The sequence below is a fragment of the Megascapheus bottae genome, chromosome 2, assembly GCF_031878675.1.
Source record: "Megascapheus bottae isolate mThoBot1 chromosome 2, mThoBot2.hap1, whole genome shotgun sequence".
NCBI lineage: Eukaryota > Metazoa > Chordata > Mammalia > Rodentia > Geomyidae > Megascapheus > Megascapheus bottae.
The window spans coordinates 48867118-48894716 of record NC_143510.1 but is presented as its reverse complement, the minus strand read 5'-3'; the positions used below and the strand labels follow the sequence as shown (position 1 = coordinate 48894716).

The following is a 27599-nucleotide window of genomic DNA, read 5'->3' as shown; positions in this document are numbered from 1 at the left end:
GCCCCTCTACAGATAAATGGATACAAAAAAAATGTGGTACATATATACAATGGAATTCTACATAGCCACCAGACAAGATAAAATAATGGCATTTGCTGGGAAGTGGATGAAACTAGAACAAATCATGTTAAGTAAGTCAAGTCCAAAGGAACAAAAGGCGCATGGTCTCCTTGCTATGTGGGTATTAGGTTCAAACAGCACAAGAGCGATGACTCAGTACTTGGGTACTCAAGGTCATTGACATGAACTTAAGAGATATAAATATAACTACATAGACATAAAAATCTATGATGGGATATATACTCTATAGGCATGATATATCATATGTCGATATGTATCTATGACATACAAACTCAGCTTAATTTTAATTTTGTTCTTAAATTTATGTGCCAGCGATTGCATACAGAGACCTCATTCTTGAATTCTTATTTGTTAAACTTGACATTGAAATATGATGTAAAAAAATCAGTGTTAATAAAATCTTTTAATAAAAAAAGAGAAAATACCAAGGTTTTTTTCCTTTTTTTTGTTTTTTTTTTTCTTTGTGGTGGTAATGGTACTTGAACTCAAGGCCTCGAGCTATTGGTTAAGATGGGGTCTTGCTATCCTATTTCTCCCAGGTTGGATGCTGGCATCCAGGGGTCTAGATGACCCTCAATGAGAACTCTTTAAGTGTATTCCTGGTCTGGAACTGGCATCTGACAGCTTATGGTGAAAGGGCTGGTAAAGCACCAGCAACCCTCAGATGACCCATCATGCAGGAACTGGAGCAGAATAAAAGGTCAAATAAAAAAGTACCTCCGGAATTGCACCTTCGAGCAATCTCCCAATATACTAGCCCAAGGGCATAAATATCAGCACATTTAAAGGAGTCGAAATGCTTCATGTTAATGGTTTCATCAAGTACTTCAGGAGCCATGTATCTGCAAGAGCATGAGAAACACAGTTATGCATAGAACATGATGACTACTCTGGGAATATGGGATTGCTCACTCTTGAGCATGCCTTTGGGAATGAGTGAACATTTGTCTTTATTGCACACACTCACATTGGAAATTCAAGCTTAAACACTTTAGTATTAATTTGACATTAGGCTACTCCTAGGTCTATGGTTACTTTTACTTATTGTTTTACCAGTGCCAGGACTTGAACTCAGTGCTTCACAATCTTGCTTGGCTTTCATGCTCACAGCTGGTGCTCAACCACTTGATCCACACCTCCAGTCTGGCATTTTCCTGGCTAATTGGGAGATAGGAGTCTCATAGACTTTTATGTTTGAAAAGGGCAGTCCACCAAATCCTAAGTCTCCTCAGCAGCTAAAATTATAGGTGTGATCCACTAACACCTGGCTTTTTTTGGGAAATAGGGTCTCACAATGTTGCCTAAGCTGAAAAAAAAAAATTCTGAACTTTTGTTATCTGCTTGATTGCAAATAGTGAAAATTCCAGAGTCACTCTTAGTCAGTTACCCATTTTTTTTTTATTTTGAGTACTAATTACAATTAATTAATGTGACTTGAGCCCCTCACCTGAAGTCCCACACTTTGGGGTTAGGGTTGCTGCAATCACTCAGGTCAACAGGACAAAAAGTAGGGTAGGGGACCCAGAGTGTGGCATAGGGCTTATCTAGCATGCATGAAGCCCTAGGTTCGATTCCTCCGTACCACATACACAGAAAAAGCAAGAAGTGGTACTGTGGCTCAAGTGGTATACTGCTAGCCTTTGGAGGGGGAGGGAGAGGGAGAGAAGTGGGGTGCTTAAGAACAGTGCTCAGGCCCTGAGTTTAAGTCCTAGAACTGGAGGGGGAAGGGGAGAAGTAAACCAGAACATTGGCAGCACACATCTATAATCCTACCTACTCAGGATGTTGAGATCTGAGGATCCCAGAGATGGAAGCCAGCCCAGGTAGTAAAGTCTGTGAGACTCTTATCTACAATAAACAGCTCAGAAAGAGCCAGAAGTGGGTTCTGTGGCTCAGTGACACAGTGCTAGCCCAGGGACAGTGTCCAGGCTCTGAGTCCATTCAAGGCTTCAGGACCCAGAAGGAAAAATAAAAAGGGCAAAAAGCAACCACACAGCTTAATGAATTCACTTTCACTCAGCACACAGACCCCTCTGTCATTCTTGATGAGGCAGTCCTACTTCTTCCAGGTAGCAAATCACAATGCCTTCACTTCCTGGTAAAGTGGGAAGCAGAGCTGCAACCCCGGAGCATGCCCCAAGCCCCATCTTAATCAGCTCTGCTCCACAAAGAGCACGTGGCTGCCTCCTCAGGATCTTTGCGCAAGAAGAGACCAAAATATTTCATCTTTTCCTAGAGCCACATCTGGTGCCTACCACCCTCCAAATCCTGCTCCAGATTCTCCACTGCCCACACCCGCAACAGCACCAGCAGCGAGTATACATTTCCACAGAGCTGCAGTCCAGGCACAGGAATGTGTTACGTGTGACTATGTGGCCTGGGGTATGGGAGTGGCAGCTTATAGCTGCCCAAGGGGAAGGGCCACCAGTCCCTTTGTTTACATTTCCTCCTGTGCGCATGGGAAGGACACAGGACAAGCTGGTAAGCAAGGGCATTGGCTCAGCGCCTTCGTACCGTTTGGTTCCCACCCTCTGATTTGGCGCAATGTCAATAGTGTCAGTGACCGCATCGTGACGGACAGCCAGGCCAAGGTCTGCAATGGCACACATGCCATTTTTCTTCACCAGGATGTTCTTTGACTTTAAGTCTCGATGGGCAATTCCAGGCTTTCCTGGTGGAGACAAAAGCAAGAATATATTTTTTAAAGGAAGTATAACTGTTAAAGAGACTACAATCAAGACTGTGTGTGTTCGAGTTCTGGTGTTGTTTAACCGTCTCTGGTGACCTATATGTAGCACGGGAGTGACCCGTGGAAAAGGCTTAAGGTAGAGGTGGGTATCTGCTAATAGAGCTACAAGTACAGTGGCCACCTTCAGGCCATGAACTGTAAGGTGGAAAGCTGCAGAGGAACTTGGAGGAGTTCAGAATGAAATAGGCCTGAATGTAGTCATTGGAGGGATTGACACAGAGGTCAGCAACAGACCCAACTGTCATTATTTGGTTTCTTATCATGCCCAATCAAAGCTGTTTGCCACATTAATCACACACTAGGGGTTCTACCTGAAGCTGAGCAAGACCGGGATCTCCCAGAGTAAACTTTACAGTCAATGAGCAGCCAGGCTCTGGGTCCTCTTTCTCCAAGAAGATATCCTAGCTGGGGGAGCCCAGGGTCTCACTAGCACACAGTCTGCAAGTGAGTATCCCCATGTGAAATTACTGAGTTGAAGCTGGGTATGGTGGTACATGCCTGTCCAGCTATAAGAGAGGTGGACATGGGAAGATCTTGAAGCCAGCACAGGCAAAAAAAAATATTGAGATCCTACTTAAAACAAAAAAACAAAAAACAAATAACAACAAAAAAATAAAGCTGGTCCAAGTATTAGTGGCTCACACCTGTAATCCTAGCTACTGAGTAGGCTGAGATCTGAGGATCATGGTTTAAAACCAATCCATGAGATTCTTACCACACATTAAACACTAAAAAAGCCAATGTAGCTAATGCTCAAGTGGTAGAATGCTAACTATGGGCACAAAAGCTCAGGAACTTGGGGCCTGAATTCAAGTCCTGGACTGGCACAAAAAAAATAAAGAAAAAACAAAAACATCAAACTGGGTGTGGTAATACACACCTATAATCCCAGTTATGGGGAAGGCAGAGGTGGGAACATAGAGTTCTAAGGGTGGCCTTGGGTAGAAACTGAAGGTTTAATCTGAAGCACAAGCTAAAAGGGCTGAAGGCATTAAGGGCTTAAGTCACAGAGCAAATGCTCAGCAAGCATAAAGTCCTAAATTCAATTCCCAGTACTATAAAAATAAATAAATAAATAAAGCCAGTGCCACCAGTACCTGTAAATCTAGCTTCTCAGTAGGCTGAGATCTGAGGATCCCAGTTTGAAGCCAGCGTAGGCCAGGAAAACCTGAGACTCTTATCTCCAATCACACACACACACACACACACACACACACCACACACACACACACACCCGAAGTGGAAATACAGCTGAATCTCAAGTGATAGAACACTAGCCTTGGGCAGAAAGGTCCAGAGACAGCTCTGGTACACCAAAAGAAAGAAAATAAATTAATAAAATGTTGCTAAGAAGCTCTCTGGGGCTGGGTTCTTTTTAGCTCCATTCTCCTATATGCATACCATTGAGCATCTGAGGTGGTTACTTACATCTTTGTAAATAACTATGTCATATCACTGACAACTGAACCCTGCAGTTAAGACTTCCCTAAGGGAGGACTGGGGAGGATTGTCTGTCCATCTTGAGTTCATATTCAGATAAAGCTCAACCTCTACCCTTAAACTGTAGCTACTGAGTTCCAGTCTTAACTTTTCCAGTAAAAAGGAGTTCTAGGAATGAAATCAGGATGGATAGGCTATTAGCCAAATCTTCCTATTCCTCATTCAAACCCACTCACCTTGAGTGCCCACAATCTCCATGTGCAGATGTGCTAAGCCACTGGCTGCAGACAGGGCCAGCTTAATCATACCCTCGATGGTTACTGTGTAGCGGTTCAGATAATCAAACAGGGAGCCGTGCTCGTGATAGTCAGAGACAAGCCACAGCTGTGTCCAGGTCCCATTATCTGCAGAGAACACATGCATTGCAGAATAGGTATAACGCTCAGAACAGGGAGAATGTGTACAACTCAAGATCCAAGTGTACCCTGGATTTATGTTTCTTGCCTCCACATCCCTTAGTGCTCCCTTTGCATACTCCACCACAGTGGCCTACAGTTCTAGGCTGAAGTGAGGGCTGAGGCTATAGAATGAATCTAAACAGAAGTTCATTTGTCTGCCAAGTCTGAGACACTAGGAAAACTTGCTTAGAAAAAGGCACAGGGTATAACCACTTTTGTTACGTTGCTGCTTTTGATCCTGAAGGGATTCACAGGCTCACCTGCATAAGAAGCACACTTGGCAGCGTCCTGCACTGCCAAGAAGGAAAGCTTGGTGGGGCCTCTGCATGCCCTGGACTCTCTAACACAGGCCAGCCATAGTGCCTGGCCCTCTTGAAATGTCTCTTAGCTAGGAATGCTCGGTGAGAGCAGGAAAGATTTTCACACATTATAGTGTTATAGAACAAAAGGTACCCTTCAATTCACAAGTATTTCCACAGAGGCCATCTCACTTTCAGGAATGCAATGGGAGGGAGGCAGCACACACTCTATGGTCTCTTATGCATGGGGCAATGGGAAGGAAGGAGGAGCCAGGACCAGTTAGGGAGGGTTGGAAAGAGAAAAAAGAAACAACGGAAGTTGATAATCTAATTAGGCTAGTCTATTGTCACTACAAGACTGGAAATTAGATTGAGAACTAAATTCTAGGCTAGTTCAAGTTCCAGGGCTCTATACTAAATTATATGGTGGTAAAAAGACAAGAACAAAGGAGTCTGATCTTTCTCCTACCCTGGCCCTACTGTGGGTTTCGACAGCCAGATCCCTCCTTACACAAGTTGCCAGCATCAACAGACAGACTGGCTGCTGGAACGCCCCAGCCCTGGATTCTCTTATCCAACACACAGCTCCCCACATGCTAGGTGAACACCAGGTTTTGAGGATGCTGATAAGTTAAAAGCGAAGACATCCTTTCAGATGTATACAAGGTGTAATTGTATCAAAACCTGCCAAGAGCAGCTTATTCACAGAGAGCAGTAACCCCTTCTCTCATCATCTACACAAGTCCCAAGACTCCTCAGTATGGGGCAGCTGGACCATCAACAGCCTCCACAACAGTGCAAGGAATGAGTAGTCTGTTGTTGTTTTAGGAACAAAAACCAAATACTTAGCATCTTCCACAGACTTTACACACTCACTTCCAAGTTACTATGCCACTTGAGCAAGCTGTATCACAACTGTAGAGACTCTTCTAGAATACATCCTCAGTCCCCTCTATTCCCTCAGGTCCTCTGTGTTTCCCACTCCTCCGGGGAGCTCTGTGAGGACAGGAATGTGTCTTCTTATGTGTGATCGGAGCACCTGGTGATGCAAGGTCCTCACCCACAGGGGCCAGTGATTGCTATTACATTAATGAATGAAATTCCAGTTACTACACATCTTTTCACACTAAAACATGATTTTTTCAAGAAGCCCCATTATAATCTGGCCTCTGCCTACTGTTCCAGCTGTTTTTTGTTGTTGTTGTTGTTTTTTAAAGCAACACAGCAATCCCAAGTTATCTGCAAGGTCTCAAACACACTTCACGCCTTTACATATGTCTGAAGGGTCCTCCTGATTGGTTTTCCTTCCTGACCAATTCTTTCCACCTTTGTCTCAATCAAATCAAGCTCAGATGTCAGTCACCTCCAATCTGTGCTTACTACAATAGCTGTGCCTGGGGATGGGAGGGGAGGAGCTAGCAGGGAAAGAAGGTAGGAGAAAAATGAGGAAGGGGTAACAATGTTGACAAGAAAAGTACTCATAAGCTTACCTTTCATATGCAACTGTCACTACTCTGTACATCACCTTGACAATAAAATTAATGAAGTAAATAAAATAGCTGTGCCCGTCTATTATCAACCATTAGTTTACCAGTCCATGAAATATACCAGCCAAATAGAAATACACAGATATGCCAGGTAACAAGCAACAGACTCAAAACAAATGCAAGAGGAAAGGGGAGAGGAGGAGGAAACAAAGATCTCACACCGCATCTGACAGCTACTAAGGTACACTCCAGGGGCAGGCAGGTCTTTGTTCTTCTGTGGCCCCTCACTACAAGTGGATATGGTGCTTACATAGACATTACTGGTAAGAGCCAGTCTGGAAAAGAATGATCCAGTATCTGGACTGCATGCTCTCTGGCTCTCTGTAGTTATCCTTTTCCTGGCAGAGGAATTCCTCATTCTAGCCATTTTTAAAATGCAATCACTGGAGCCCCTACAGGGACTACACTGGGGATGGGTTTCAGGGTCAAAGAGGAGAAACTAGAGAATAGGGTGAGGACATGTATGGTGTTTATCTGTATTTAATAACTTGAGTTTCTGGGTCCAGCCTAGTGGTAGAGTGCTTGTCTATCATGCAGGAAGCCCTGGGGTTATTTCCTGGTACCACATATACAAAAAAAGGTGGAAGTGGTGTTGTGGCTCAAGTGGTAGAGAGGTAGCCTTGTGAAAACTCAAGGTCAGGGGCTGGGAGCGTGGCCTAGTGGTAGAGTGCTTACCAAGCACTGGGATCGATTTCTCAGTACCATATACATAGAAAAAGCCAGAAATGGTACTGTGGCTCAAGTGGTAGAACTCTAGCCTTGAGAAAGCCCAAGGAAAGTGCTCAGTCCCTAAGTTCAAGCCCCAGGACTGGCAAAAAAACAAAAACAAAACTCAAGAACAATGACCAAGCCTTGAGTTCAAGCCCCAGGACTGGCAAAAACAAACAAAAATCTCCACTTGGGTTTCTGTATAGGTACAATATGGCCTTAAAAGTCCACATCTTATCAAGTTTGGACTGGGCTGGGAGCATAGCCTAGTGGTAGAGTGCTTGTCTAGCATGCATGAAGCCCTAGGTTCGATTCTTCAGTACCACATACTCAGAAAAACCTAGAAGTGGAGCTCTGGCTCAAAGTGGTAGAGCAGTAGCCTTGAGCAAAAAGTGTCCAAGGACAGTGCCCAGGCCTGACTTCAAGCTCCAGGACTGGCAAAAAAAAAAAGAAGAAAGAAAGAAAGAAAGAAAGAAAGAAAGAAAGAAAGAAAGAAAGAAAGAAAGAAAGAAAGAAAGAAAGAGAAAAAGAAAATTTAGGACCTTACTCAGAATTTTTTCCCCATAGATTATAACTCTGGAGCCAAAGAGCTGTGCATCCCACTGCAGTTAGATTTCAGTCTCCTTCCATCTGAGAATGCCGTTGACTTGAGGCTCCCCTGTATCCTGACCCAATGCTTTACCTTTATTGTCAGCAGCAATAAATCCAAGGATATTTTCGTGGCGCAGCATCACTGTCTGGTATATCTCTGCTTCACGGAACCAGGACCGTTCTTCACGAGAAGAGAAAATTTTCACGGCCACATCACCACCCCTCCAGCGGCCACGCCACACTTCTCCAAACCGGCCCTTGCCAATAATCTCTTGTAAAACAATGGTTCGGGCCACTGTGCGCTGGACAAAAAGGGGTAGTCCTGTGGGCCAAAGAATGGAAAAGACATTTGACATTATGAGTTTGCTAACTTTTGGAATGCGCATAACGCCTGCACTAGTAGAAAGGCCCTCCACACGGTGTCCCCATTCTATAATGGTCCGTTAGCTGCAGAGAGTAGTAGTTGGCCCCATATAGTTTCTAGGTAATCTACCAGTAGGCTGAGCCAGGTGGTGACAGAGAGTAAGTGACCATAGAGGAGATGCGTATGATTAACTATTCCTTACCAAAGCAATTCTCCTCCAATTGGTATGGACGATGGGCTTAGATGTAAATGCTTGCCCAGATTTACCAACTCTGCAGCCAGCCACCTACATATGCCTTACATATGCAGGCAACGTGACAGTGACCAGGGGACATAGTTTAAATGGCAGAGTGCCTACATGGGCAAGTTAAGGACCTTCATTTAAACCCGCCCCCAAAAAAGGCAGAGAAAAGAAACAAAAATATGAGTTGCCTTCTGGTCATTCTTCTATTAGCCACTAGAGAGCAGTGTTGTATGGCCCAAGACACCCACAGATCAAAGTTCTACTTACAAGAAACTCCAGGTATAGAATGGGAGACTATCCATTTAAGTCTCATTTTACCATATTTGTAGGACCTTGTTCATCTAACTCATCCACTACCTCCCCTTCTATCTCCCTCTTAAGATCAAATAACAGCTGTTATTGGTAGATGTGAGTTACTGTTTATTGCGTGCTTACTAAGCATGAGCAGCACTTTGCCTAAATTATTATTAAATTAGTTCTCCTCCTCACAACCACCTGTCAGGTAGGGCTTTCCACTTAACAGAAAACAAAAACAAACTACTAAGGCTCAAAACAGAGCATTATATAATTGATCCAAACTCACATAAACTGTTACGTGACAAGGCATGGATTAAAACCTAGGACTCCACAACTCATGTTTTTAACTACACAGTATAGAACAATCAAATTCTCAAATTAGAAACAGGCCCCTGCCCCACTCTGGCCTTTCTTCTTTTTCTTTTCTTTTTTGTTGGTCATAGGGCTTGAACTCAGGGCCTGGGCGCTGTCCCTGTGCTCTTCAGCTCAAGGCTAGTGCTCTACCCCTTGATCTACAACGCCTTTTCTGGTGATTAATGGGAGTCCCACGGACTTTCGTGCCCTGGTTGGCTTTGAACTTCGAGCCTCAGATTTCAGCGTCCTGAGTAGCTAGGATTACAGGCATGAGCCACAGGAGTTCAGCTGGCCCTTCTTAAAGCCTTCCAACTTGCTTTACCACTTCATTTCACCGTGTCGGTGTCTTGAACACCCACCCACCCCACGCCTTGCCTAGGTCCATTGTTCCTACCAGCAGGCAGGTATATGAGTGACTTTATTCTTTACATGGCCAGTATCCTTCCAAAGGAAAAAATGGACACGGGTTTTCATATGTGAAAGCTTTCGGCAAATGCTTCTCACCTATAAGATGGGGTATGGCCCCCAAAACCCTTTGCGCCTTGGCCAGCCCTTTCCCTACCCCTCAGCATGGGCACCCTTAAGTCCTTACAAAATTCCAATCATTCTCAGACCCTCTAAAATTCATCCTCATCTGTAAGACTTCCCAACAATCCTACTTCCCCTATTCAGTTCAGCACCGGCCTCTTTGAAGTCTTTGTTCCCAGAAGATATTCACCTTATTCTTGCTCAAATGAATTGGAATTCACATAAGCATTAAAAAAAGAATTATGAAAAGCCCCCCACACTGGAAACCGTGCACATTCTACACGAAGAATGAACTAAACCACCTAGAGATAAACAGTCATTAACCAACGTACTCCTGGTGCTGGGACAACTAATCATCCTGCCTTCTTTGCCTCAGCTCATCCCAGTCCTCAAGTCTCTGGACACTAAGTCCCCTCTTCCCACAGCCAATCAAGACACAGCCAGGCATTTTCAACTTCTGGCCTACCTCTGTCGACAAAGAACAAGCCATATATTTTGTGTTTCTAAAAATATGCAGTTTTAAAATATATTCATCATTTTGGGGCTTTCTGCTGCCAAGCTTAATAAAGGCAAAACCACTGACATTCAGAAGGTGTCTCAGCTCACAGTATTCCCTGTGTTCAAGGAGGAATCTCTGGCCATGGCTGATGGCACAACTTCCCTCTAAAACAATAGTCTGTCCCAGGGCAGGGAAACACAGAAACACACTGAGTGTCACATGTAAGACCTGCATGTTCTAGCTGGAATGGCAACTCATGGGTCTTTATGGCTGACTTCTTCTTTTAAAATGGAAAACTATGGTTATTAAAATAATTATCTTTATTTTTTTAAAAAACACCTCTTTTGTAGTCATGCTCACATCTAATACCTAGCTGAGCTCCTGCCTAAGCCCTCTGTCTTAAAATTCTGGTCTCATGCCAAGGCTCACTATTAGGTTCAATGCCCTCATCTATGAAAGACCGGGACAACAGGCACTGCAGGAAATGGAGCCCAAGCTATGCTGGAAGCTCAAGCGGTCTTACGAGAACCCCCACCAAAAAGCCCTTAGGCAGTGGTACAAGTCAATGATTCACCCGCTCCCAACTCTAAGCTTTGCTCAATGTCCTTAAAATCCCCTTGTGGCTGCCCAGAGATCAATGATTAGCTGTCAGCACCTCACAGGAATCCAGCACACTCCAGTTTCTCAAAAGGGTAGCCCTTACATAGAGCACTCCACTGCTCAGGTGGAACCAGCTGGGTTTTCATAGATGTACAGCAGTAAGAGTGAAAGAGAGGCAGCTTTCTGCAAGTGAGAGTTTTGCACTTGACCTTTGGAATCCCAGGGAATGAAAGATTTTCTGTGAAGCCATTATCATATCTTATTACATGTTGGACTCTAAAAGAAGGGGAATTATGAAACCAAATGACTCAATGCTGGTAGAAACAAATGCAGGGCCCCCTGCCTTCCTCATAAACACTTTCCTGCTGGGAACCAGTCATGAGGGCCAACAAACACGACTGACGCCTAGAGAACTCTGTACCTGAGCCAGACCCTGATGTGGAGAGATCGTAGACAAGATCCTGGAGTGTCTTGTCTTTGGAGAGACACATCTCACAGGAGGGATCTTCCATATCCAGTCTCTGGCGGTTGTGATAGACTCGCTGATGATAGTTAATGACAAGGAAGACAATGATGATGATGAGAAACAGGAGGAAGACTGGGCCAGCAATAATGCCTACCAGCTCCACGGGGCCCCACATGGAAGGGTGCTCAGGCTCCTTGGGATGACCTGGTCAAATGACAGAAGGGAGGGAAAGAATACAGAGTAAAAAGAAGGGAACCTTGTGAAAAAGACCCCTTTCTCCCTCAGCTTCGGGTTCCTCTGATGCCTCTGGGCTGTACTGACTGCTACTTTCTTTAGTTGAGGCACCTTCCAACAGTCAAACCAAACCCACTCTGGAAGTTCACAGCATGTTAGGATCCTGTCTCCATCGGCAGACATGCTAGTTTCTATACGATAGATTCTGCTTCAGTGTTCCTACTACACTTGCTAAGTAGCTCACCTGCCCTGGGTGGTGTCTGGTACTTCTCTACTATAATCACCATCTAATTCCAGCCCCCCTTTATATCATCTAACCCCTGCTCAGAGCAGACCCTCCACACAGTTCTGGCATCCCTTCATTCTCAATCACTCCTCTATCCTCTGGACACATCCCCGGCCTGGCTCCACAGCCACTGGTTGCTCAGCCACTCATGCAGCTGGCACATCTGAAACTAACCAGAACATCTGCCTCCCTCATCTTCTAAGCTACAAACTTGACTTGGGAACAATTCCATCATTACACCTCAGAGAATGGCACAAAAGTCACCTTTAACTATCGCTGGGCCAGCAGACAGAACAAGCACAAAACAAAGATGAAAGGACAAGGTGGGGGCTCTATCTCCAAGTTGAGCTAATAGTCCAACAAGTCCACTCACCACTGGGCACCCTGAGGTCGATCTTGTTGCAGAAGTCAGAATAGCAGCAGTGGGTGTTGCGCAGATCCTCTGAGCTCAGGCAATAGAAAGGCTTTCCAGCAGGGACCAGCTCCACTTTAGGGATGCAGGTGCGCACGTGGTGCTCCATCCCATCCAGGTTGAAGATAGAGACCATGCAGGCCCCATCTGTTTCACATGTGTAGTTGGCCTGTACACAGCTGGTACACGCACACAGGAGAGCTGCAGGAAATTGGGAGCTGTCATGGATGGCAATGGTAAGATCTTTTCTAGGTTTAGAATATAACCCCTTAGCATATTTCACACTCCAAAATAAGGAGCTTTTGTGGTGATGGAGTCAAAAAGCTATTTCCACTGGGCATAACCCTTTTACTTATTTTTGCAGCTCACAAATAAGATCTTATAGGCCTCCACTGCTGCTCTCAGTGCTGTTTCATGCCGGGGGGGGGGGGGGGGAGAGGGCATGACCTTCATATTGTAACTAAAACCTCTAATAAGAGAAAGTCTCTTCCCTTTGGGAAACAGAAGGAAACTCCCCATATTCCATGCAAAATATTGCAGTTAGTATAACCCCATCTCCTCTTTCCCTGCTTGGGCATCAAGCATACCCAATATCCCAAATGTGGTATATACATTATTATGTATTCTTTTTTGGGGGGGAGGAGAGGGGTAGTACTAGGCTTGATCTCAAGGCATTGAGCTTTGTGCTTACAACTAGTGCTCTACCACTTGAACCATACTTCCAGTCCAGCTTTTTTGCTAGATAACTGGAGATAAAGTTGGACTTTTCTGCCCAGGCTGGCTTCAAACTGTAATCCTCAGACCACAGCCTCCTGAGTAGCTAGGATTTCAGTCCTGAGACACTACTACCTAGCTCTCATATTTTCTTTTCTGTTCTTCAAAAAAAAAAAAAAAAGTTCTGGAGCTTGAACGCAGGGCCTGGACACTGTCCCTGAGCCTTTTTGCTCAAAGCAAGCCTTCTACAACTTGGGCCACAGCTCTACTTCTAGCTTTTTGGCGATTAACTGGAGATAAAAGTCTCATGGAGTTTCCTACCTGGGTTGGCTTCAAACTGAAATACTCAGATTTCAGTCTCCTAAGTAGTTAGGATCACAGATATGAGCGCACTGGTGCTGTGCTCACACATATCCTTTACTGCTTCTGTCCTAATTTTTACAAACTCTTCAAAATTCTGCTGAAACATCACTTTTCTTTTTGGTGCTGGTACTGGGCTCCAAGCTCCTGGTTAGATTTTTCACTCAAAGTTGGCACTCATCACTTGATCCACAGCTCCATATCTGGCTTTGTAGTGGTTAACTGGTAGTAAAAATTTATTTATTTATTTATTTTGGCCAGTCTTGGGGCTTAAACTCAGGGCCTGAGCACTGTCCTTGGGCTTTCTCAAGGCTAGAGCTCTACCACTTGAGCCACAGCACCACTTCCAACATTTTTTTTTTCTATGCAGGTGGTACCAAGGAATTGAACCCAGGTCTTTGTGCATGCTGGGCAAGCACTAGGCCAAAATCCCGGCCTCTCAAAGTTGGCACTCATCACTTGAACCACAGCTCCATATCTGGCTTTGTAGTGGTTAACTGGTAGTAAAAATTGTCCAGGCCTTTCTGCCCAGGTTGACTTATCCTCAGATCTCAGCCTCCTGAACCATGGGCCTCAAACATCTCTTCTTATGAAAAACTTGCAAAGACCACTCGTTTATCAATTCTACATTTTTTATCTATGTTCGGTGCCCCTTTATGATGTCCTCCAAAGAGAAGACATTTCATAAAGCTGACTAAATGTATAAGAAGTACTCAATTAGGGCCTGGACCATGGCCTGCTGGTAGAGTGCTCACCTAGCATGCACGAAGCCCTGGGTTTAATTCCTTGGTACCACATATACAGAAAAGCCAGAAGTGGTGTTGTGGTTCAAGTGGCAGAGTGTTAGCCTTGAGCAAAACACCCAAGGCCAAGGATAGTACACAGGCCCTGAGTTCAAGCACCAGGACTGCCCCCCCCCCCCAAAAAAAACCAACCAGTGCTGAAGTGGCTCAGGCCTATAATCCTAGCTGCTCAGGAGGCTGAGATCTGAGGATCGCGGTTCAAAATCAGCCTGGGTACTAAACAACATGAGACTCTTATCTCCAATTAACCACTAGAAAATGGGAAGTGGTGCTGTGGCTCGAAGGGATAGGGTGGTAGCCTTGAGCTGAATCGCTCAGGAGCAGTGAGTGCCCAGGCCCAGAGTTCAAGCCCCATTTCTCTCTCTCTCTCCCCCCCCTCTCGCACACACACACGCACACACACACACACACACACACACACACACACACACACACACACACACACAAAGCTGAATAAATTTAACCCATCCACAAAGTTTCATGGATAGTGCTTAAACATGCACATATATAGTCACACAATATAATTTTTCTAACATACAGCATATACAATCCCCTCTGGGACAAATAAACTTTGCTGTATATGTATCGTACATAACTGTGTGCCACAGACAGGAAATTACTGAAAATGAATTTGGTGTCTCTGAAAGCTGTTCAGCAGCCCTGGAATCTACAATCCTTTATTTATCTGACTAACAAGAATAGCACAGACAGCAGCAGTTGGTTCTCCCCAACACTGTCTCCACGAGCCTAACCTAGCCTTGACCTCTTGGGATGGCAGGAATGTTGCTTTGACCACTAGAACATTGAAGCTGGGAATGAGGCACTCACCCAATCAGGTGACAGAGAGAAGAGGGCGCCAAGTCTTAGGTGCCACATTCAGTAAGCACTGCCTGTGGGAAAACATGTACTAAGGCTCAAGAGCAGATACCTGTGACCAGTCCATGAAAAACAACCCTGTTCTAACTCTCCATTTTGGCTATAAATAGTTTTATCTTTGAGGTGGAGATTGAGAGAAGACCGAAGTTCAAGGCCAGTCTGGGAGTAAATGTAAGACCTCTATCACAGTCAGGGGCTGGACACAGTGACCCAAAGCTGTGGGAAGTATAAACAGGTGCACTGCAGTCCAGGCCAACCTACACATACACTGGAGACGTAATTTGAAAAATAATGAAGATGGGGCACAGAAATGGAGGGACAGTAGCCTACTGGTAGAGTGCTTACCAAGCATACATGCATATCCAAGTTCCATTCCTTGGTACCACATACATAGAAAAAACAGGAAATGGTTCTGTGACTCAAGTGGTAGAGCTCTAGCCTTGAGAAAGCCTAAGGACAGTGCCCAGGCCCTGAGCTCAAGGCCCAGGACTGGTAAGCAAGTAAGCAAGTAAATAAATAAATAAATAAATAAATAAATGAAGGGACAAAGGGTGAACAAATGCAGCAGGGGTACTCACTAGACATGTGGAAAATGAAGTATACAACTTGTGGATGGGGATGGGAGAGAAAAACTAGGAGAAAGTGAGGAAGGGGTGACACTATCCAAAAAGAAATGTAGGGCCAGGAGTGTAGCCTAGTGGTAGAGTGCCTGCTTAGCATGCACACAGTCCTGGGTTCGAGTCTTTGGTACCCACATACACAGAAAAAGCTGGAGGTGGAGCTGTGGCTCAAGTGGCTAGCCTTGAGAAAGCTCAAGGACGGTGCCCAGGCCCCGAGTTCAAGCTCCAGGACTGGCAAAAAAAAAAAAAAAAAGAAAGGAAAAAGGAAAGAGAAACATACTCTTTACCTGGCTTAAGCAACCCTTTTGTACATCACCTTTATAATAACAATTTTAAAATTAAAATTAAAAAAAAGCTGGACACAGTGGCTCACGCCTGTAATCCTAGCTACCCAGGAGACTGAGATCTGAGGATTACGCTTCAAAGCCAGCCTGGGCACTAAAGTCCATGAGGCTCCTCTTATCTCTAATTAACCACTAGAAAACTAGAAGTGGTGTTGTGGTTTAAGGGGTAGGGCAGTAGCCTTGAGCTGAAGAACTCAGGGACAGTGCCCAGGCCCAGAGTTCAAGCCCTACTACTACCAACAACAACAACAAAAAGGAAAAAAAAAAAAAAAAAAGGAAGGCTAAGAGTGTGGCTTAGTGGTAGAGAGCTTGCCTAGCATACACAAAGCCCTGGGTTCGATTCCCTGTGCCACATACACAGAAAAAGCCAGAAGTAGTGCTGGGGCTCAAGTGGTAGAGTGGTAGCCTTGAGAAAGCTCAAGGACAGTGCTCAGTCCCTGAGTTCATGCCCCAGGACTGGCCAAAAAAATAAATAAAAATAAAAAAGAATGAAGACGGGACCGGCAGTTTGGCCTAGTGGTAGAGTGCCTGCCTAGCATGCACGAAGACCCAGGTTTGATTCCTCGATACCACATACATAGAAAAAGCCAGAAGTGGTGCGGTGGCTCAGGGTAGAACACTAGCCTTGAGGAAAGCCCAAGGACAGTGCTCAGGCCCTGAGCTCAAGCACAGGACTAGCAAAAAAAAAAAAAAAAAAAAAAAAAAGAATGAAGCAAAAGCACTGACAGGTGTGGCTCAAAAGGTAGAGTACCTTCAAGTACAAGGGCCTGAGTGCAAACCCCAGTATAAGAGGATGAGGTTATCTTTGAGCTTAGGCTGTTGTCCAAGTGATAAAGAGTACTTTGTGCAGAGGGATGAGTTCAATCTGTAAGGCTACCACCAAAAAAAGCAGGGGAGGGGGAGAGGGGAGGAAGGAGGAGGCAGTGGCTTACTTCTATAAACTTCTGTAAACTCAGAAGGCTGAGATCTAAGGATAGAGGAGGTTTAAAGCCAGCCCAAGCAGGAAAGTCCGTGAGACTCTTATCTTCAATTAACCACCAAAAAAAACTGGAAATGAAGTTGCAGCTCAAGTGGTAGAATGCTAGTCTTGAGCAAAAAAACTCAAGGACAGAGTCCAGGCCCAAAGAATGAAAGCCTCAGAACCAGCACACACATACACACAAAAAGCCAAAATGCAGCAACTACAACCTGCTGTTTTGGAACCAAATTGATGGCTTCAAATCCAGGTTTGCCCTTTACCTATGATATTAACACTGAGGCCAAAGTGATTTGAGAAATACCAGCTTTTTGAGGCCTGAGTTCAAGCCTCTTCAATGTGCATGCGCACATGCATACACACACACACACACACACACACACACACACACACACACACACCACACACCACAACACTCATGCACAATCTTCATCCTTTCTTCCAATATTCTCTATGTCATCTCTTTGGCTTTTCAAATATAAAGACAGATTCTAAATCTCTTGAGTCCAACTCTTCCTGATCCAGACAATCTATAAATGGGGCAACCTCTTGCTATTCCTAACCAAGAAACAAGTAACTAGTCAGTAGAGACCTTCCTGACATCCTGGATGCTTGTTTCAGAGCATTTGAACAGATCTTATCTTCTGAGAGAAATTCCATACAACATGTGGCTACCTGTTGCATTTGGTAAAGCTATTTCTTAAACTTCATTGAATGTTTGTGAAAGTAGATATAAACCTTAAAAGGAATCCTAAAAACAAGTTCCCCTTGAATTTCAATGCTAGCCCTTACAGTCTCAAGAAAAACTTTTCATCTCCCCCCTCTTCTCATTCAGCTCCCCACACCTTTGCAAACTTCAATTAGGCAAGTTTCAGAATACTTAGACCAATCTTCTTCTATTCCACTGGCATTCCATTAATCTAGAAAAGCTCATTCCCCACTCTTCTGTCTCCCTGGAGCATGCAGGGGCTCCCTGTGGGGAGCACATCTCCCAGGGCATACACGGGGATGTTGGGATGTCCTGCTGAGAACAGCACCAGGTCTATTTTGGGAAGTAAGAAGGAGAAAATTAACAACTTCAAGAGAAGACTATTCTGAGCACGGTGAGACACACAAGGCCAAACCCACAGTCGCCTCTTTAAAAAGAGTTCACTTCAGAGTCCATCAATTAGTGGGGCAGAACAGTCAGGAGTCTCTCTGATTCCAGATATTTATTCTTGTTTCGTTGGTGCACAGCCTCTTTCACAATGATTCATTCTGGAGAATGAACACACCCACACGTGGCTCATTATTTTTGGGAAGTACTTAAACAATCTTGGCGTAAGACAGGAAAGAGCAAAAGTGGTGAAATCCATGCTAGAAGGGACAGAAAAGTTGCTGGCTGGGGATGGGGTGGGGGATGGGGTGTGGGTTGGTGATAAGGAACTGGGTGAGTCCCAGAGCCTCAACTGTCCCACCAGAAAACAACACGAATCTTATAGAGATGGTGGAGAGATTAGCTATCTTGAGAAAGGGAACTAAACCTGTATCTGTACATCTGCACATCTCATTGTGAGCAAGAAGTCTGGACAGTTATAAGATTACCATCACTGCTACTCCCCTGAAAAGATCTAAACTGTATCACTGGGAGCCACAGTGGGTATCATGGAACAACAGGTTAGAGAAAGATCTAGAGCTCAAATGCTGGCTCTACTATTAATCACATGACGCTGAGCAAGTTATTAACTTGATTGCAGCAGTTTCCTTTGAGCTCAGTCTGCAAAGTGGGACTGTTAATAACTGGCTACCATAACTGCGTAACTTACATTTTAAAAGAATCAACAAATAGAAAGTGCTCAATAAATAGGAATTCCTCCTTTTGATGTAACACCCCTCCCTCCACATACACACAAAAAAACAAAACCACAAGTAAAATATCTCTTTGGAACCACTAATTAGGAAGTGGCAAGTTACAGCAAGGTCTTAGCAACAAAGCCATGTTCACTTCTCAACTCTGCTGAGGCTTTAGGCAAGTTAGGTAACTTTAGACAAGTTAGGAAGCCTCTCAACTTTATTTTCCTCAAGATTAACCAGAAAAGGGGGATGGAACAAGACCTCAAATCCTTTCCAATGTAAGTTTGACTGTAGTTTTGTTTTTTTTTTAATTGACTGATACAGAATAAATCCACTGTTTCATTTGCTTGTTATCTGCTACTATTTATTTTTCATTGAAACTAAATAAGTGATTACAAAATTACAAACATCTCTTACTTTACTGTAAATTTAGCACAACATTGAAATCCAAATTTAATCCTCAAAAAACTAAATCTGGACTAACGACAATAGCCCCTTGTAATGAATGCTGCATAGTGACCCATCAGGTTAAAAATCTGCATTCAGCACCCCCCACCTTTGGTTTAACCCTGTTGTCACTGTATTTGATTCTGGTACATTGTGGCTTGAATTTATGTTTATCTGATTTGGGAGAGGAAAGAGGAACAAGATGGTGCGACAAAGGACAAAGTGTGAACCTATGCAACCGTGATACCACAAGACAGTATGTTGGAAATAAGCTTACAACTTGTAGGGGGATGGGGGGAGCTGAGGGAGAGGAAAAGTGGAAGAGAAAGGAGGGCGGAGGTAACAATGTTCAGCAAGAAATGTACTCATTACCTTATTATGTAACTGTAACCCCTCTGTACATCACATTGACAATAAAATGGTAAAAAAGAATACAAAAAAAATCTTCATTCAGGTATATAAACAATACACATCTAAAACTCCTCATACTATGGCCAAAGCATTGTGTACTAGAAACGACACAATTTGAAGAGCCAAGTCACAGAGGACTCATCAAGGCACTCTGCACATACAAGTTAAAAGTAGACTTCTGTTATTAACAAGTTTGATAGTCAAAACTGACCTAGACAAAGCTGCCTTCACAGGATTTAAACCTGGGTTCAAAGCATGATTGCAAGGTGGTTTGTAATAGTGTGAATTTGTGGAGCACAAAATTTAATTCATGAGAAATAGGTTGTGTCTTGAGAAAGGCAGACAAGTCCCAACCTGGGTAGCCTCTGGCTGCTACAGGTTAAGAAAGCCCTCCTGCAGTGGGGCCTCGGGAGGGGTAGGGGCAAGGCTATGGCTCAGCAGGGAAATCCCAGGGACTGCCACACAGGGCAGACTCATAGCCACTTGCCCAGCCTCTGCTCAGAGGACAGGCGTGGGAGAAACGCATGATTATAGCACACCTCTAAAGGTAAGCACATCACAAAGCAGCCAAGTCTGTCCAGCAGTCAGTGTGTAAACTGGCCAAAACTATTTTAAAGCTATAGATAGCAAACATGATTTTTAACTTATTATTCCTTAGGGATAATCCATTTCATAAATGAATATGAGTTATGGAGCACTGTCCTACATAGGTACAAAATTGGCCTCTTGCAAACCTGCCAACTTTTCAATTCTAGAGTCTACTGGAGTTTAAAACTTGATAACACACTGCCTCAGCCCTCATCCTTTCAGAGGAGCACCCATCAGACAGGCTACACTGATGGTAGCAGCCTGTGACATGAATTACTTCATTTACTCTTCCTTGGGCCGTATCCCCAACCCGAGCTTGTTTTTGACTTCATTGTCTTGTGCTTATGGGGAAGGACCGTGGAGCCTCCATCATGTTAAGCAAACCTCTATGCTACTGAACTACACACCCATCCCATTTCCTTGGGACAAAATGAAAGACCACAACTCGACTCTACCCTGACTTCAGGACCAGGGGCACTAGTTTTATATTAGGATGTGGTTTTCAGTCCCCACTCCCTCTTACTGTGCACAGCTACCTGTGTTTATCATCCTGTAAATATTACTGTTATTACCCTAAATGCATCTTTGCTCTCACCACATTTGATTTTCTAACTAAAAGGGCCTCATCAAGTCTTATAGCAGTTTGCTTGAGGGGATCTGGCCACTGAAAACATCTTAGCTACTTAGGAAGCTGAGACTGGAGGCTCACAGTTCAAACCCATAGGGAAATCCATGAGACACTGATCTCTAGTAATCTACCAAAAAGCTGGAAACAGAGCTGTGGCTCAAGTGATAGAGCAGTAGACTTCAGCAAAAGAAAAGCTGGGAGTGTAGCCTAGTGGGAGTGTTTGCTTAGCATGCATGAAGTCCTCAGTTTGATTCCTCAGTATCACACAGAAAAAGACAAAAGTGTTGCTGTGGCTCAAGTAGGAGAGTGCTAGCCTTGAGAAAGCTCAAGGTTAGTGCCTAGGCCCCAAGTTCAAGCCCTAGGACTGGCAAAGAAAGAAAGAAAGAGAGAGGGGGGGGACAGGTAGGCGAGCGAGCTCAGAGATAGCACTTAGCCTTTGAGCTCAAGCCCCAAGAACAGCAGGGAAAAAAAAGGCAAAACAAAACAAAACAAGAACAACAAAATATACACACAAAAAACCAAGGCCTCATGCCTGTAAATTCTAGGTATCTCATACCTGTAAAGTCTAGCTACACAGGAGGTTGAGGTCTAAGGAAAATCTGGTTTGAAGCAGAAAAATTTGTGAGATTCTTATTTCCAATTAACTACCAAAAAGCCAGAAAAGGAACTGTACCTCAAGTGGTAGAGTGCTAGCCTTAAGCAAAGCTCAGAGACAGCACTAAGGGTCTGACTTCAAGCCCCAGGACTGATATTCCCCCAGAAAAAAATGGAGATCTAGACTTCTACAGTATGCCTCTCAACAAAAATGAAATAATTATTTTGATTCCTGGGTCATCTCCTCTGTCACTGAAGGCTGCCTTAGTGCTTAATGGAGACATAGTTGCACAGTGAGGAACAGCCAAGGCTCTGAGGTCAGACAGCCAGTTGGAATCCTGGTTCTGTCACTTGTTAGCTGAGCAAAACTGGACAACTAAAGAATGGGTTAACACGCTGGGTATCAATGGCTTACACTGTAATCCTAGTTTCTTGGGATGCTGAGACTTGAGGACTGCTGTTCAAATCCAGAGACTCTTGTCTCCAATGGACCAGCTAAAAGCCAAAGTGGGAGTATAGCTTAAGTAGTAGAGCACCAGCTTTGAGCAGAAAAAGCTAATAAGCAAGAGCATGAGGTCCTAAGTTCAAGACCCAGAACTGGCAAAAAAAAAAAAAAAAAAAAAAGAACAGGACTAATATTCAAGAAATAGGGATGGAGGCTTGGAATGTGACTTAGTGGTAAAGTGCTTGCCTAGCATGCATGAAGGCCCCTCATCGCCACATAAACAGAAAAAGCCAGAAGTGGCACTGTGGCTCAAGTAGTAGAACACTAGCCTTGAGCAAAAAGAGCTCAGGGACAGTGTTCCAGCCCTGAGTGACTGGCAAAGAAAGTGGGGGAGTGAAGGTGCAGAGGGAGGAAAGGAGAGAAAGAAAGGGAGGGGGAAGAGAGAGGGAGGGGGACAAGAAAAGAAATAGGGATAACAGGGCCGGAGTTTGGCCTAGTGATAGAGGGCCTGTCTAGAATGAATGAAGACCTGGGTTCAATTCCTTGGTATCACATACATAGGAAAAAGTTGGAAGTGGCCCTGAGTCTCAAGTAGTAGAGCTCCATCCTTGAGAGAGTCCAAGGACAGTGCTCAGGACCTGAGCTCAAGCCCAGGACTGGCCAAAAAAAGAGAAGGGGAGAGAGAGAGGGGGGGGGAGAGAGAGAGGGGAAAGAAAAGAAATATGTATAACAAGCCAGGTGTCAGTGGCTCATGCCTGTAGTACTAGCTATTCAGGAGGATAAGACCTGAAGCCAGGTCAAAGCCAGCCCAAGCAGAAACATTCCAGTGAAACTCTTATCTCCAATTAACCACTCAAAACCTGAAAGTGGAGCTGAGGTCAGAGTGGTAGAGCTGAGGTTCAAACTTCATGACTGAAGGAAGGAACTAAAAAGGTAGGAAGAAAGGGAGAAAGAGAAAGTGAGCGAAAGAAACAGAGTTAACAACAGAATCTATTTTGTAGGGTGGCTAGAAGTAATTGGTATATAAATCTCTTAACAAAGTGCATTAAACATTAAATATAGGGCTGGGAGTGTGGCCTAGTAGTAGAGGGCTTGCCTAGAATGCACAATGCCCTGGGTTCGATTTCTCACTAACACATATATAGAGAAAGCCAGAAGTGGTACTGTGGTATAGTAGAGTGTTAGCCTTGAGCAAAAGAAGCTCAAAGGCAGTGCCTAGGCCCTACTTCAAGCCCTAGGGCTTGCAAAACAAAACATTAAATACAGTGATCTGCCAATTTTCTAGTAGATACCCCAGCAGATCTTTGACTCATACTCACTCTTTGGGGAAGGATGAAGCTCTCCCTTTCCTAGACTTGCCATTACTAATTTCCCTATCAATACTCAACATTGTATTCAATGTAAGCCCTTATAGTTCTAAGGCCATCTATCCTAGGAACGGGTTATTATAACTGCACTTCAAATTGTTCCTCTCTTGTTCTAACTAGTTAGTTTACAACTGCAATCCTTAATGTCTTACCTAATGCTGTGGCTTGTATGGGGCTCACTGCCCTGGTCAGGGGGTCAGCATTATAACTTCTTGCCAATCATACCATATAAGGACAAGGTCTTGCTGGGTATCCTCAGGTGCTGTCTACCTGGTCAAACTTCTACCTCTTGTTGCTCTTCACTACAGCCTATCCTCACAACAGGTGAGTAGTTTGCATCTCCATCAACTGGCTGCCCTCCCACCCAATTTCAGAGACAAAATCTAAGAGAACATCAAAGCCCTCCTTGCTACTATGCTTTTCAGTTCTAATATTTTGTTCTGAGGAATTCTACTGGAAGAAATGTCCTGTTTCTGTTAATATTACAAATGCTGTCATGAGTACTGTCTGGGTCGTTTAGGTATATAAGTATATAAAGTACATATCAGGTTGTGGCAGTTTTGTTTGTTCTTATTTTTTGGCTTACACAATTCATGCTTCCTTGCTAAACATTTTTCAAAATGTGAGGTAATGGTGAAGGCTGGAGATCCTGTCACAGCCCCAACCTTAGGAGCAGAGCAGCAACTAATGGAAAATGGAAAATATCCAAACCACAGGATACACAATGCAAAAGTTCAAAGTCCCCTTCATTTCTGCCCCAGAGATATTTACTATTATATTCTAGATGCATATTCCTCACCATGGTTACCACTATAGTTAAAGAGCACTTTTTTGGTTTGTTTTGGTAAATTGAGTGATACTGAAAAACTGAGAAGCACTAGGTGCTGGCGGCTCATGCCTGTAATCCTCGCAATTCAGTAAGCTGAGATTTGAGAGAAGATCACGGTTTGAACCCAGCCCAGGCAGGAAAATCTATGAGACTCTTATCTCCAATTAACCACCAAAAAGCCAGAAACAGTGTTGTAACTCAAGTGGTAGAGTGCTAACCTTGAGCACAAACCTTCAAGGCCGGGGATAGTACCCAGGCCCTAAATTCAAGCCCTGAGACTGGAATGTGCAGATGCAGACACAGACACACACACACACAGACACACAGACACACAGATAGACAGACAGACAGACACACACACACACAGCACACAGCAGAGCACTTATGAAAAAATAACTGACTTAATAAAGGAAGTTATTTGTCTAGAAAGAGAGTAAAATCCACCAATGTAAAAGTAAGATGCTTAGTAGGCTTGGTATTTAATTACAACTGGGAAAAGATCTAAAAATGGGGTTTGCTTAAGAGAAAGGTACCTGAAAAGCTAGCTCTATATTATATCCATTCTATGAACTGCCTTTCTAAATTTTTACTCAGAAACAAACCCAACCCTAGAGAGTTGTTTAAACAAGTTCAACGTTAAGCCTCAGGTCTAGAGAATGAAAGCTTTGTTCTCACTCAAAAGGGATGTTTTATGTTTATGCTAAGGAGATCTGTCATTGCAAAGTAATATATGACTGTAAATACTTGAATGTCCAGCAAAGGCCCACCTGCTGCCCAGGAAAAAGTCAAGGTAAAACTAGAACTAATGGCATCATTATAAAGGAATGGGTCCAATGCTTGTTCCCAGGACCTAAATGCATTCATATTTGGATAATTTAGTGACTTGGCTTAGTTTGCCTTTCCTGATAGTTTATAATAAATATGTAAAACTGATGCTTGCTCTCATTACTGCACTTTAGTGGCTATTGGGGCAAGGGTGGATATTTATCACTGGAACTTTCTTCCTGACATATTTACTATACTATATGAATTAGTGGGGAGCAGATGGTGTATGTCACATTTGAGTGACGAGAGGGATAGGAATCACTGTTTCAGGCAACCGGAACAATGAAGGGGAAAAAAAAATCAGCTAAGACTTAGAAACTAGAGAGGCTGAAATCAAATTCATTTGGCTAGAATAAAATGGGTAGGTGTAGAATAAACAGAGATGAAGGGGTAAGGTGGGAAGAGATCTCCATGTTCCAGGTAACACCAAAATGTTCAGAGTTGTAACAGGACAGAATAGGAATTAATTACTTAGGATTTTACAGAAGACGGAAAAGATATACATTCAATTAAACTTTTTTTTTTTTTTGCCTAGTGCTGCTTGGACTCTGGACCTGGGAAACTGACTCTGAGCTTCTTTTGCTTAAGGCCAGAGTTATACCACTTGAGCCACAGCACTGCTTCTGGCTTTTTCTGAGTAGTTTATTAGAGATAAAAGTTTCACAGACTTTCTTGCCTGGGTTGGTTTTGAACTACAATCCTTAAACCTCAGCTTCCTGAATAGCTAAGATTATGGGTGTGAGCCACGGACACCTGACAAACAAATTTATTAATTACTTAAAATATTCAAGGCTCAGTGATCACCCAAAGCCATATAAAAAACAAAGTAGTTCTAAGCATCAACGTTTTGGGAGTAGAGATGAGGGGAGCATGGAACTCAAATACTACCAGTATGCATGGGTGTCTAAGGAGTGGCACTGACTGGGAAACCCAAGAACAAAAGTCCTATTCTAGAGGATATTGGATTTAGCAGCCTCAACAGGAAGAGAAAGGGGAAGAAAGCATGCCATGGAGAAGAAAGAAACAAAAGGCATGGGGCCATGAAAAACAGAAGGCATATAAGGTCCATAGTAACTACAACATACAGCAACAAAGTTGCAGATACAGGCAAGGACAGCAAAGCAAGAAAAGTAGGGGCAAATCAGACTAATTATAATGCCAAGTAAAAGGGTCTGGAGTTGATTCTAAAAGCTATAAAAAAGGCAGTAGAACCCATCAGACAGAGTTCATTTCCCAAGGTTATATACAGCAATGGCAGAGGACAAAGGAAACCTGAAGGCTAACTACTTGGTTAAACCACTGTAACTGTAACCCATAACCCTTGTCAGTCACAGAGCACAAGTGTGTAAGTGTGTGTGTGTCTGCCAGTCCTGGGGCTTGAACTCAGGGCCTGGGCACTGTCCTTAGGCTTTCTCAAAACTAGCACTTTACCACTTGAGCCACAGCACCATTTCTGGCTTTTTCTATGTATGTGGTGCTGAGGAATGGAACCTGGGGTTTTCATGCATGCTGGGAAAGCACTTTACCACTAGGCCAAACTCCTGGCCCCCAGAGGACAAGTTTTGGAGTCAGACTGAGCTGGGACCCATTCTGTAGCCATTCTATGCCTGGAGCATCTGTAAAATAGGACAAGAGTGCCTCCAAGAGCAGCTTCATACAGAAGTGATATAACACAAGGGTTTAGATTGTCTGAATATACAGTACACATTCAGCAGAGTTTTTGGTGTGTACTTTGTCCCCACTCCTACCCCCGACCCCTGTTGTGAGGGCTTGAACTCTGGGCCTGGGTGGTGTTCCTGAGGGCTTCAGCCCAAGGCTAGAGCTCTACCACTTCCTGTTTTCTGGTGATTCATTGGAGATAAGATTCACGGACTTTCCTTTCAGTAACAGGTGCCCAGGTTGGATCTAAATTGTGATCTCAGCCTTCTGAGTAGTTATGATTACAGGTGTGAGCCACCAGCTGCTTTGGCTTTTAAAAATTACTGAAAAGGGTCTGAACTCTTTAGTCTGTGGTAGATAGAGAGTTTTGACAGAATAAATGTTAGCTGGTGTGTAAACTGCTCAAGGGCAAGAGATGGCTTTCACCAGTATCTCAACCTCCATTCAGCTCCAGGCTAGGCACACCCTGATATCATAAAGAACCTTGATCTACTGGATTTCATCTTATCTACTACTCAACTACACTAGATAAGTGAAAACCACAAACACACATCTAGTCAATGCAGGAGGACTTGGGACCAGGGGCTTCTCTTCAAATGCTTACTAAAAAATGCTTCCGTTCCTCGCAGATTCCATCCCAAAGCTCACATAAAGAAAAGACCTTTCTATATTCAAGGCCCCATCATGGGTCTTTAGAACTCACATCCTGGGAGATTTTTCATTACTTCCCTTCTACCACCCCCAACTCACTGACTCAGTATCCTGATTCATAAACACACACATACGTCCTTCCCTCGCCCCCCCCACCACAAGGGTTTGAACTCAGGGACCTGAGCTTGCTAGGCAAAGCTTTCTAACACTCCAGCCATACATGCCCCTATTCCTTTATGCTTTGGTTTTCCAAATAAAGTGTCATATTTATGCCAGGCGGGTCTGGACTGTGTGACCCTGTTTATGCTTCCCATGGAGCTGGGGTGACAGGCACTACATGTCACCATGCCCAGATTTTTATTGGTTGAAGTAGATAGTAGGGTCTCACTTTTTGCCTGGGCTGACCTCCAATTGTGATCCTCTTGATCTCATCCTCCCCTGGGATTACAGGCACGTATAATACCTGGCACGT

At 43.9% G+C, this 27599-nt stretch overlaps 1 protein-coding gene across 1 annotated transcript in view; it reads right to left on the bottom strand.

The window, feature by feature from the left end:
• Acvr1b (activin A receptor type 1B) overlaps positions 1 to 27599 on the bottom strand; it is a 42387-nt gene that overhangs the window by 7560 nt on the left and 7228 nt on the right. The window contains exons 2-7 of the mRNA XM_090326001.1: positions 12119 to 12358; positions 11181 to 11429; positions 7965 to 8195; positions 4507 to 4674; positions 2596 to 2752; positions 799 to 923 (exon numbers count right to left, since the gene is read on the bottom strand). Of these exons, the coding sequence (XP_090182127.1) occupies positions 799 to 923; positions 2596 to 2752; positions 4507 to 4674; positions 7965 to 8195; positions 11181 to 11429; positions 12119 to 12293 (1105 nt within the window). The 5' untranslated portion in view covers positions 12294 to 12358. The remainder of the gene's footprint in view (positions 1 to 798; positions 924 to 2595; positions 2753 to 4506; positions 4675 to 7964; positions 8196 to 11180; positions 11430 to 12118; positions 12359 to 27599) is intronic.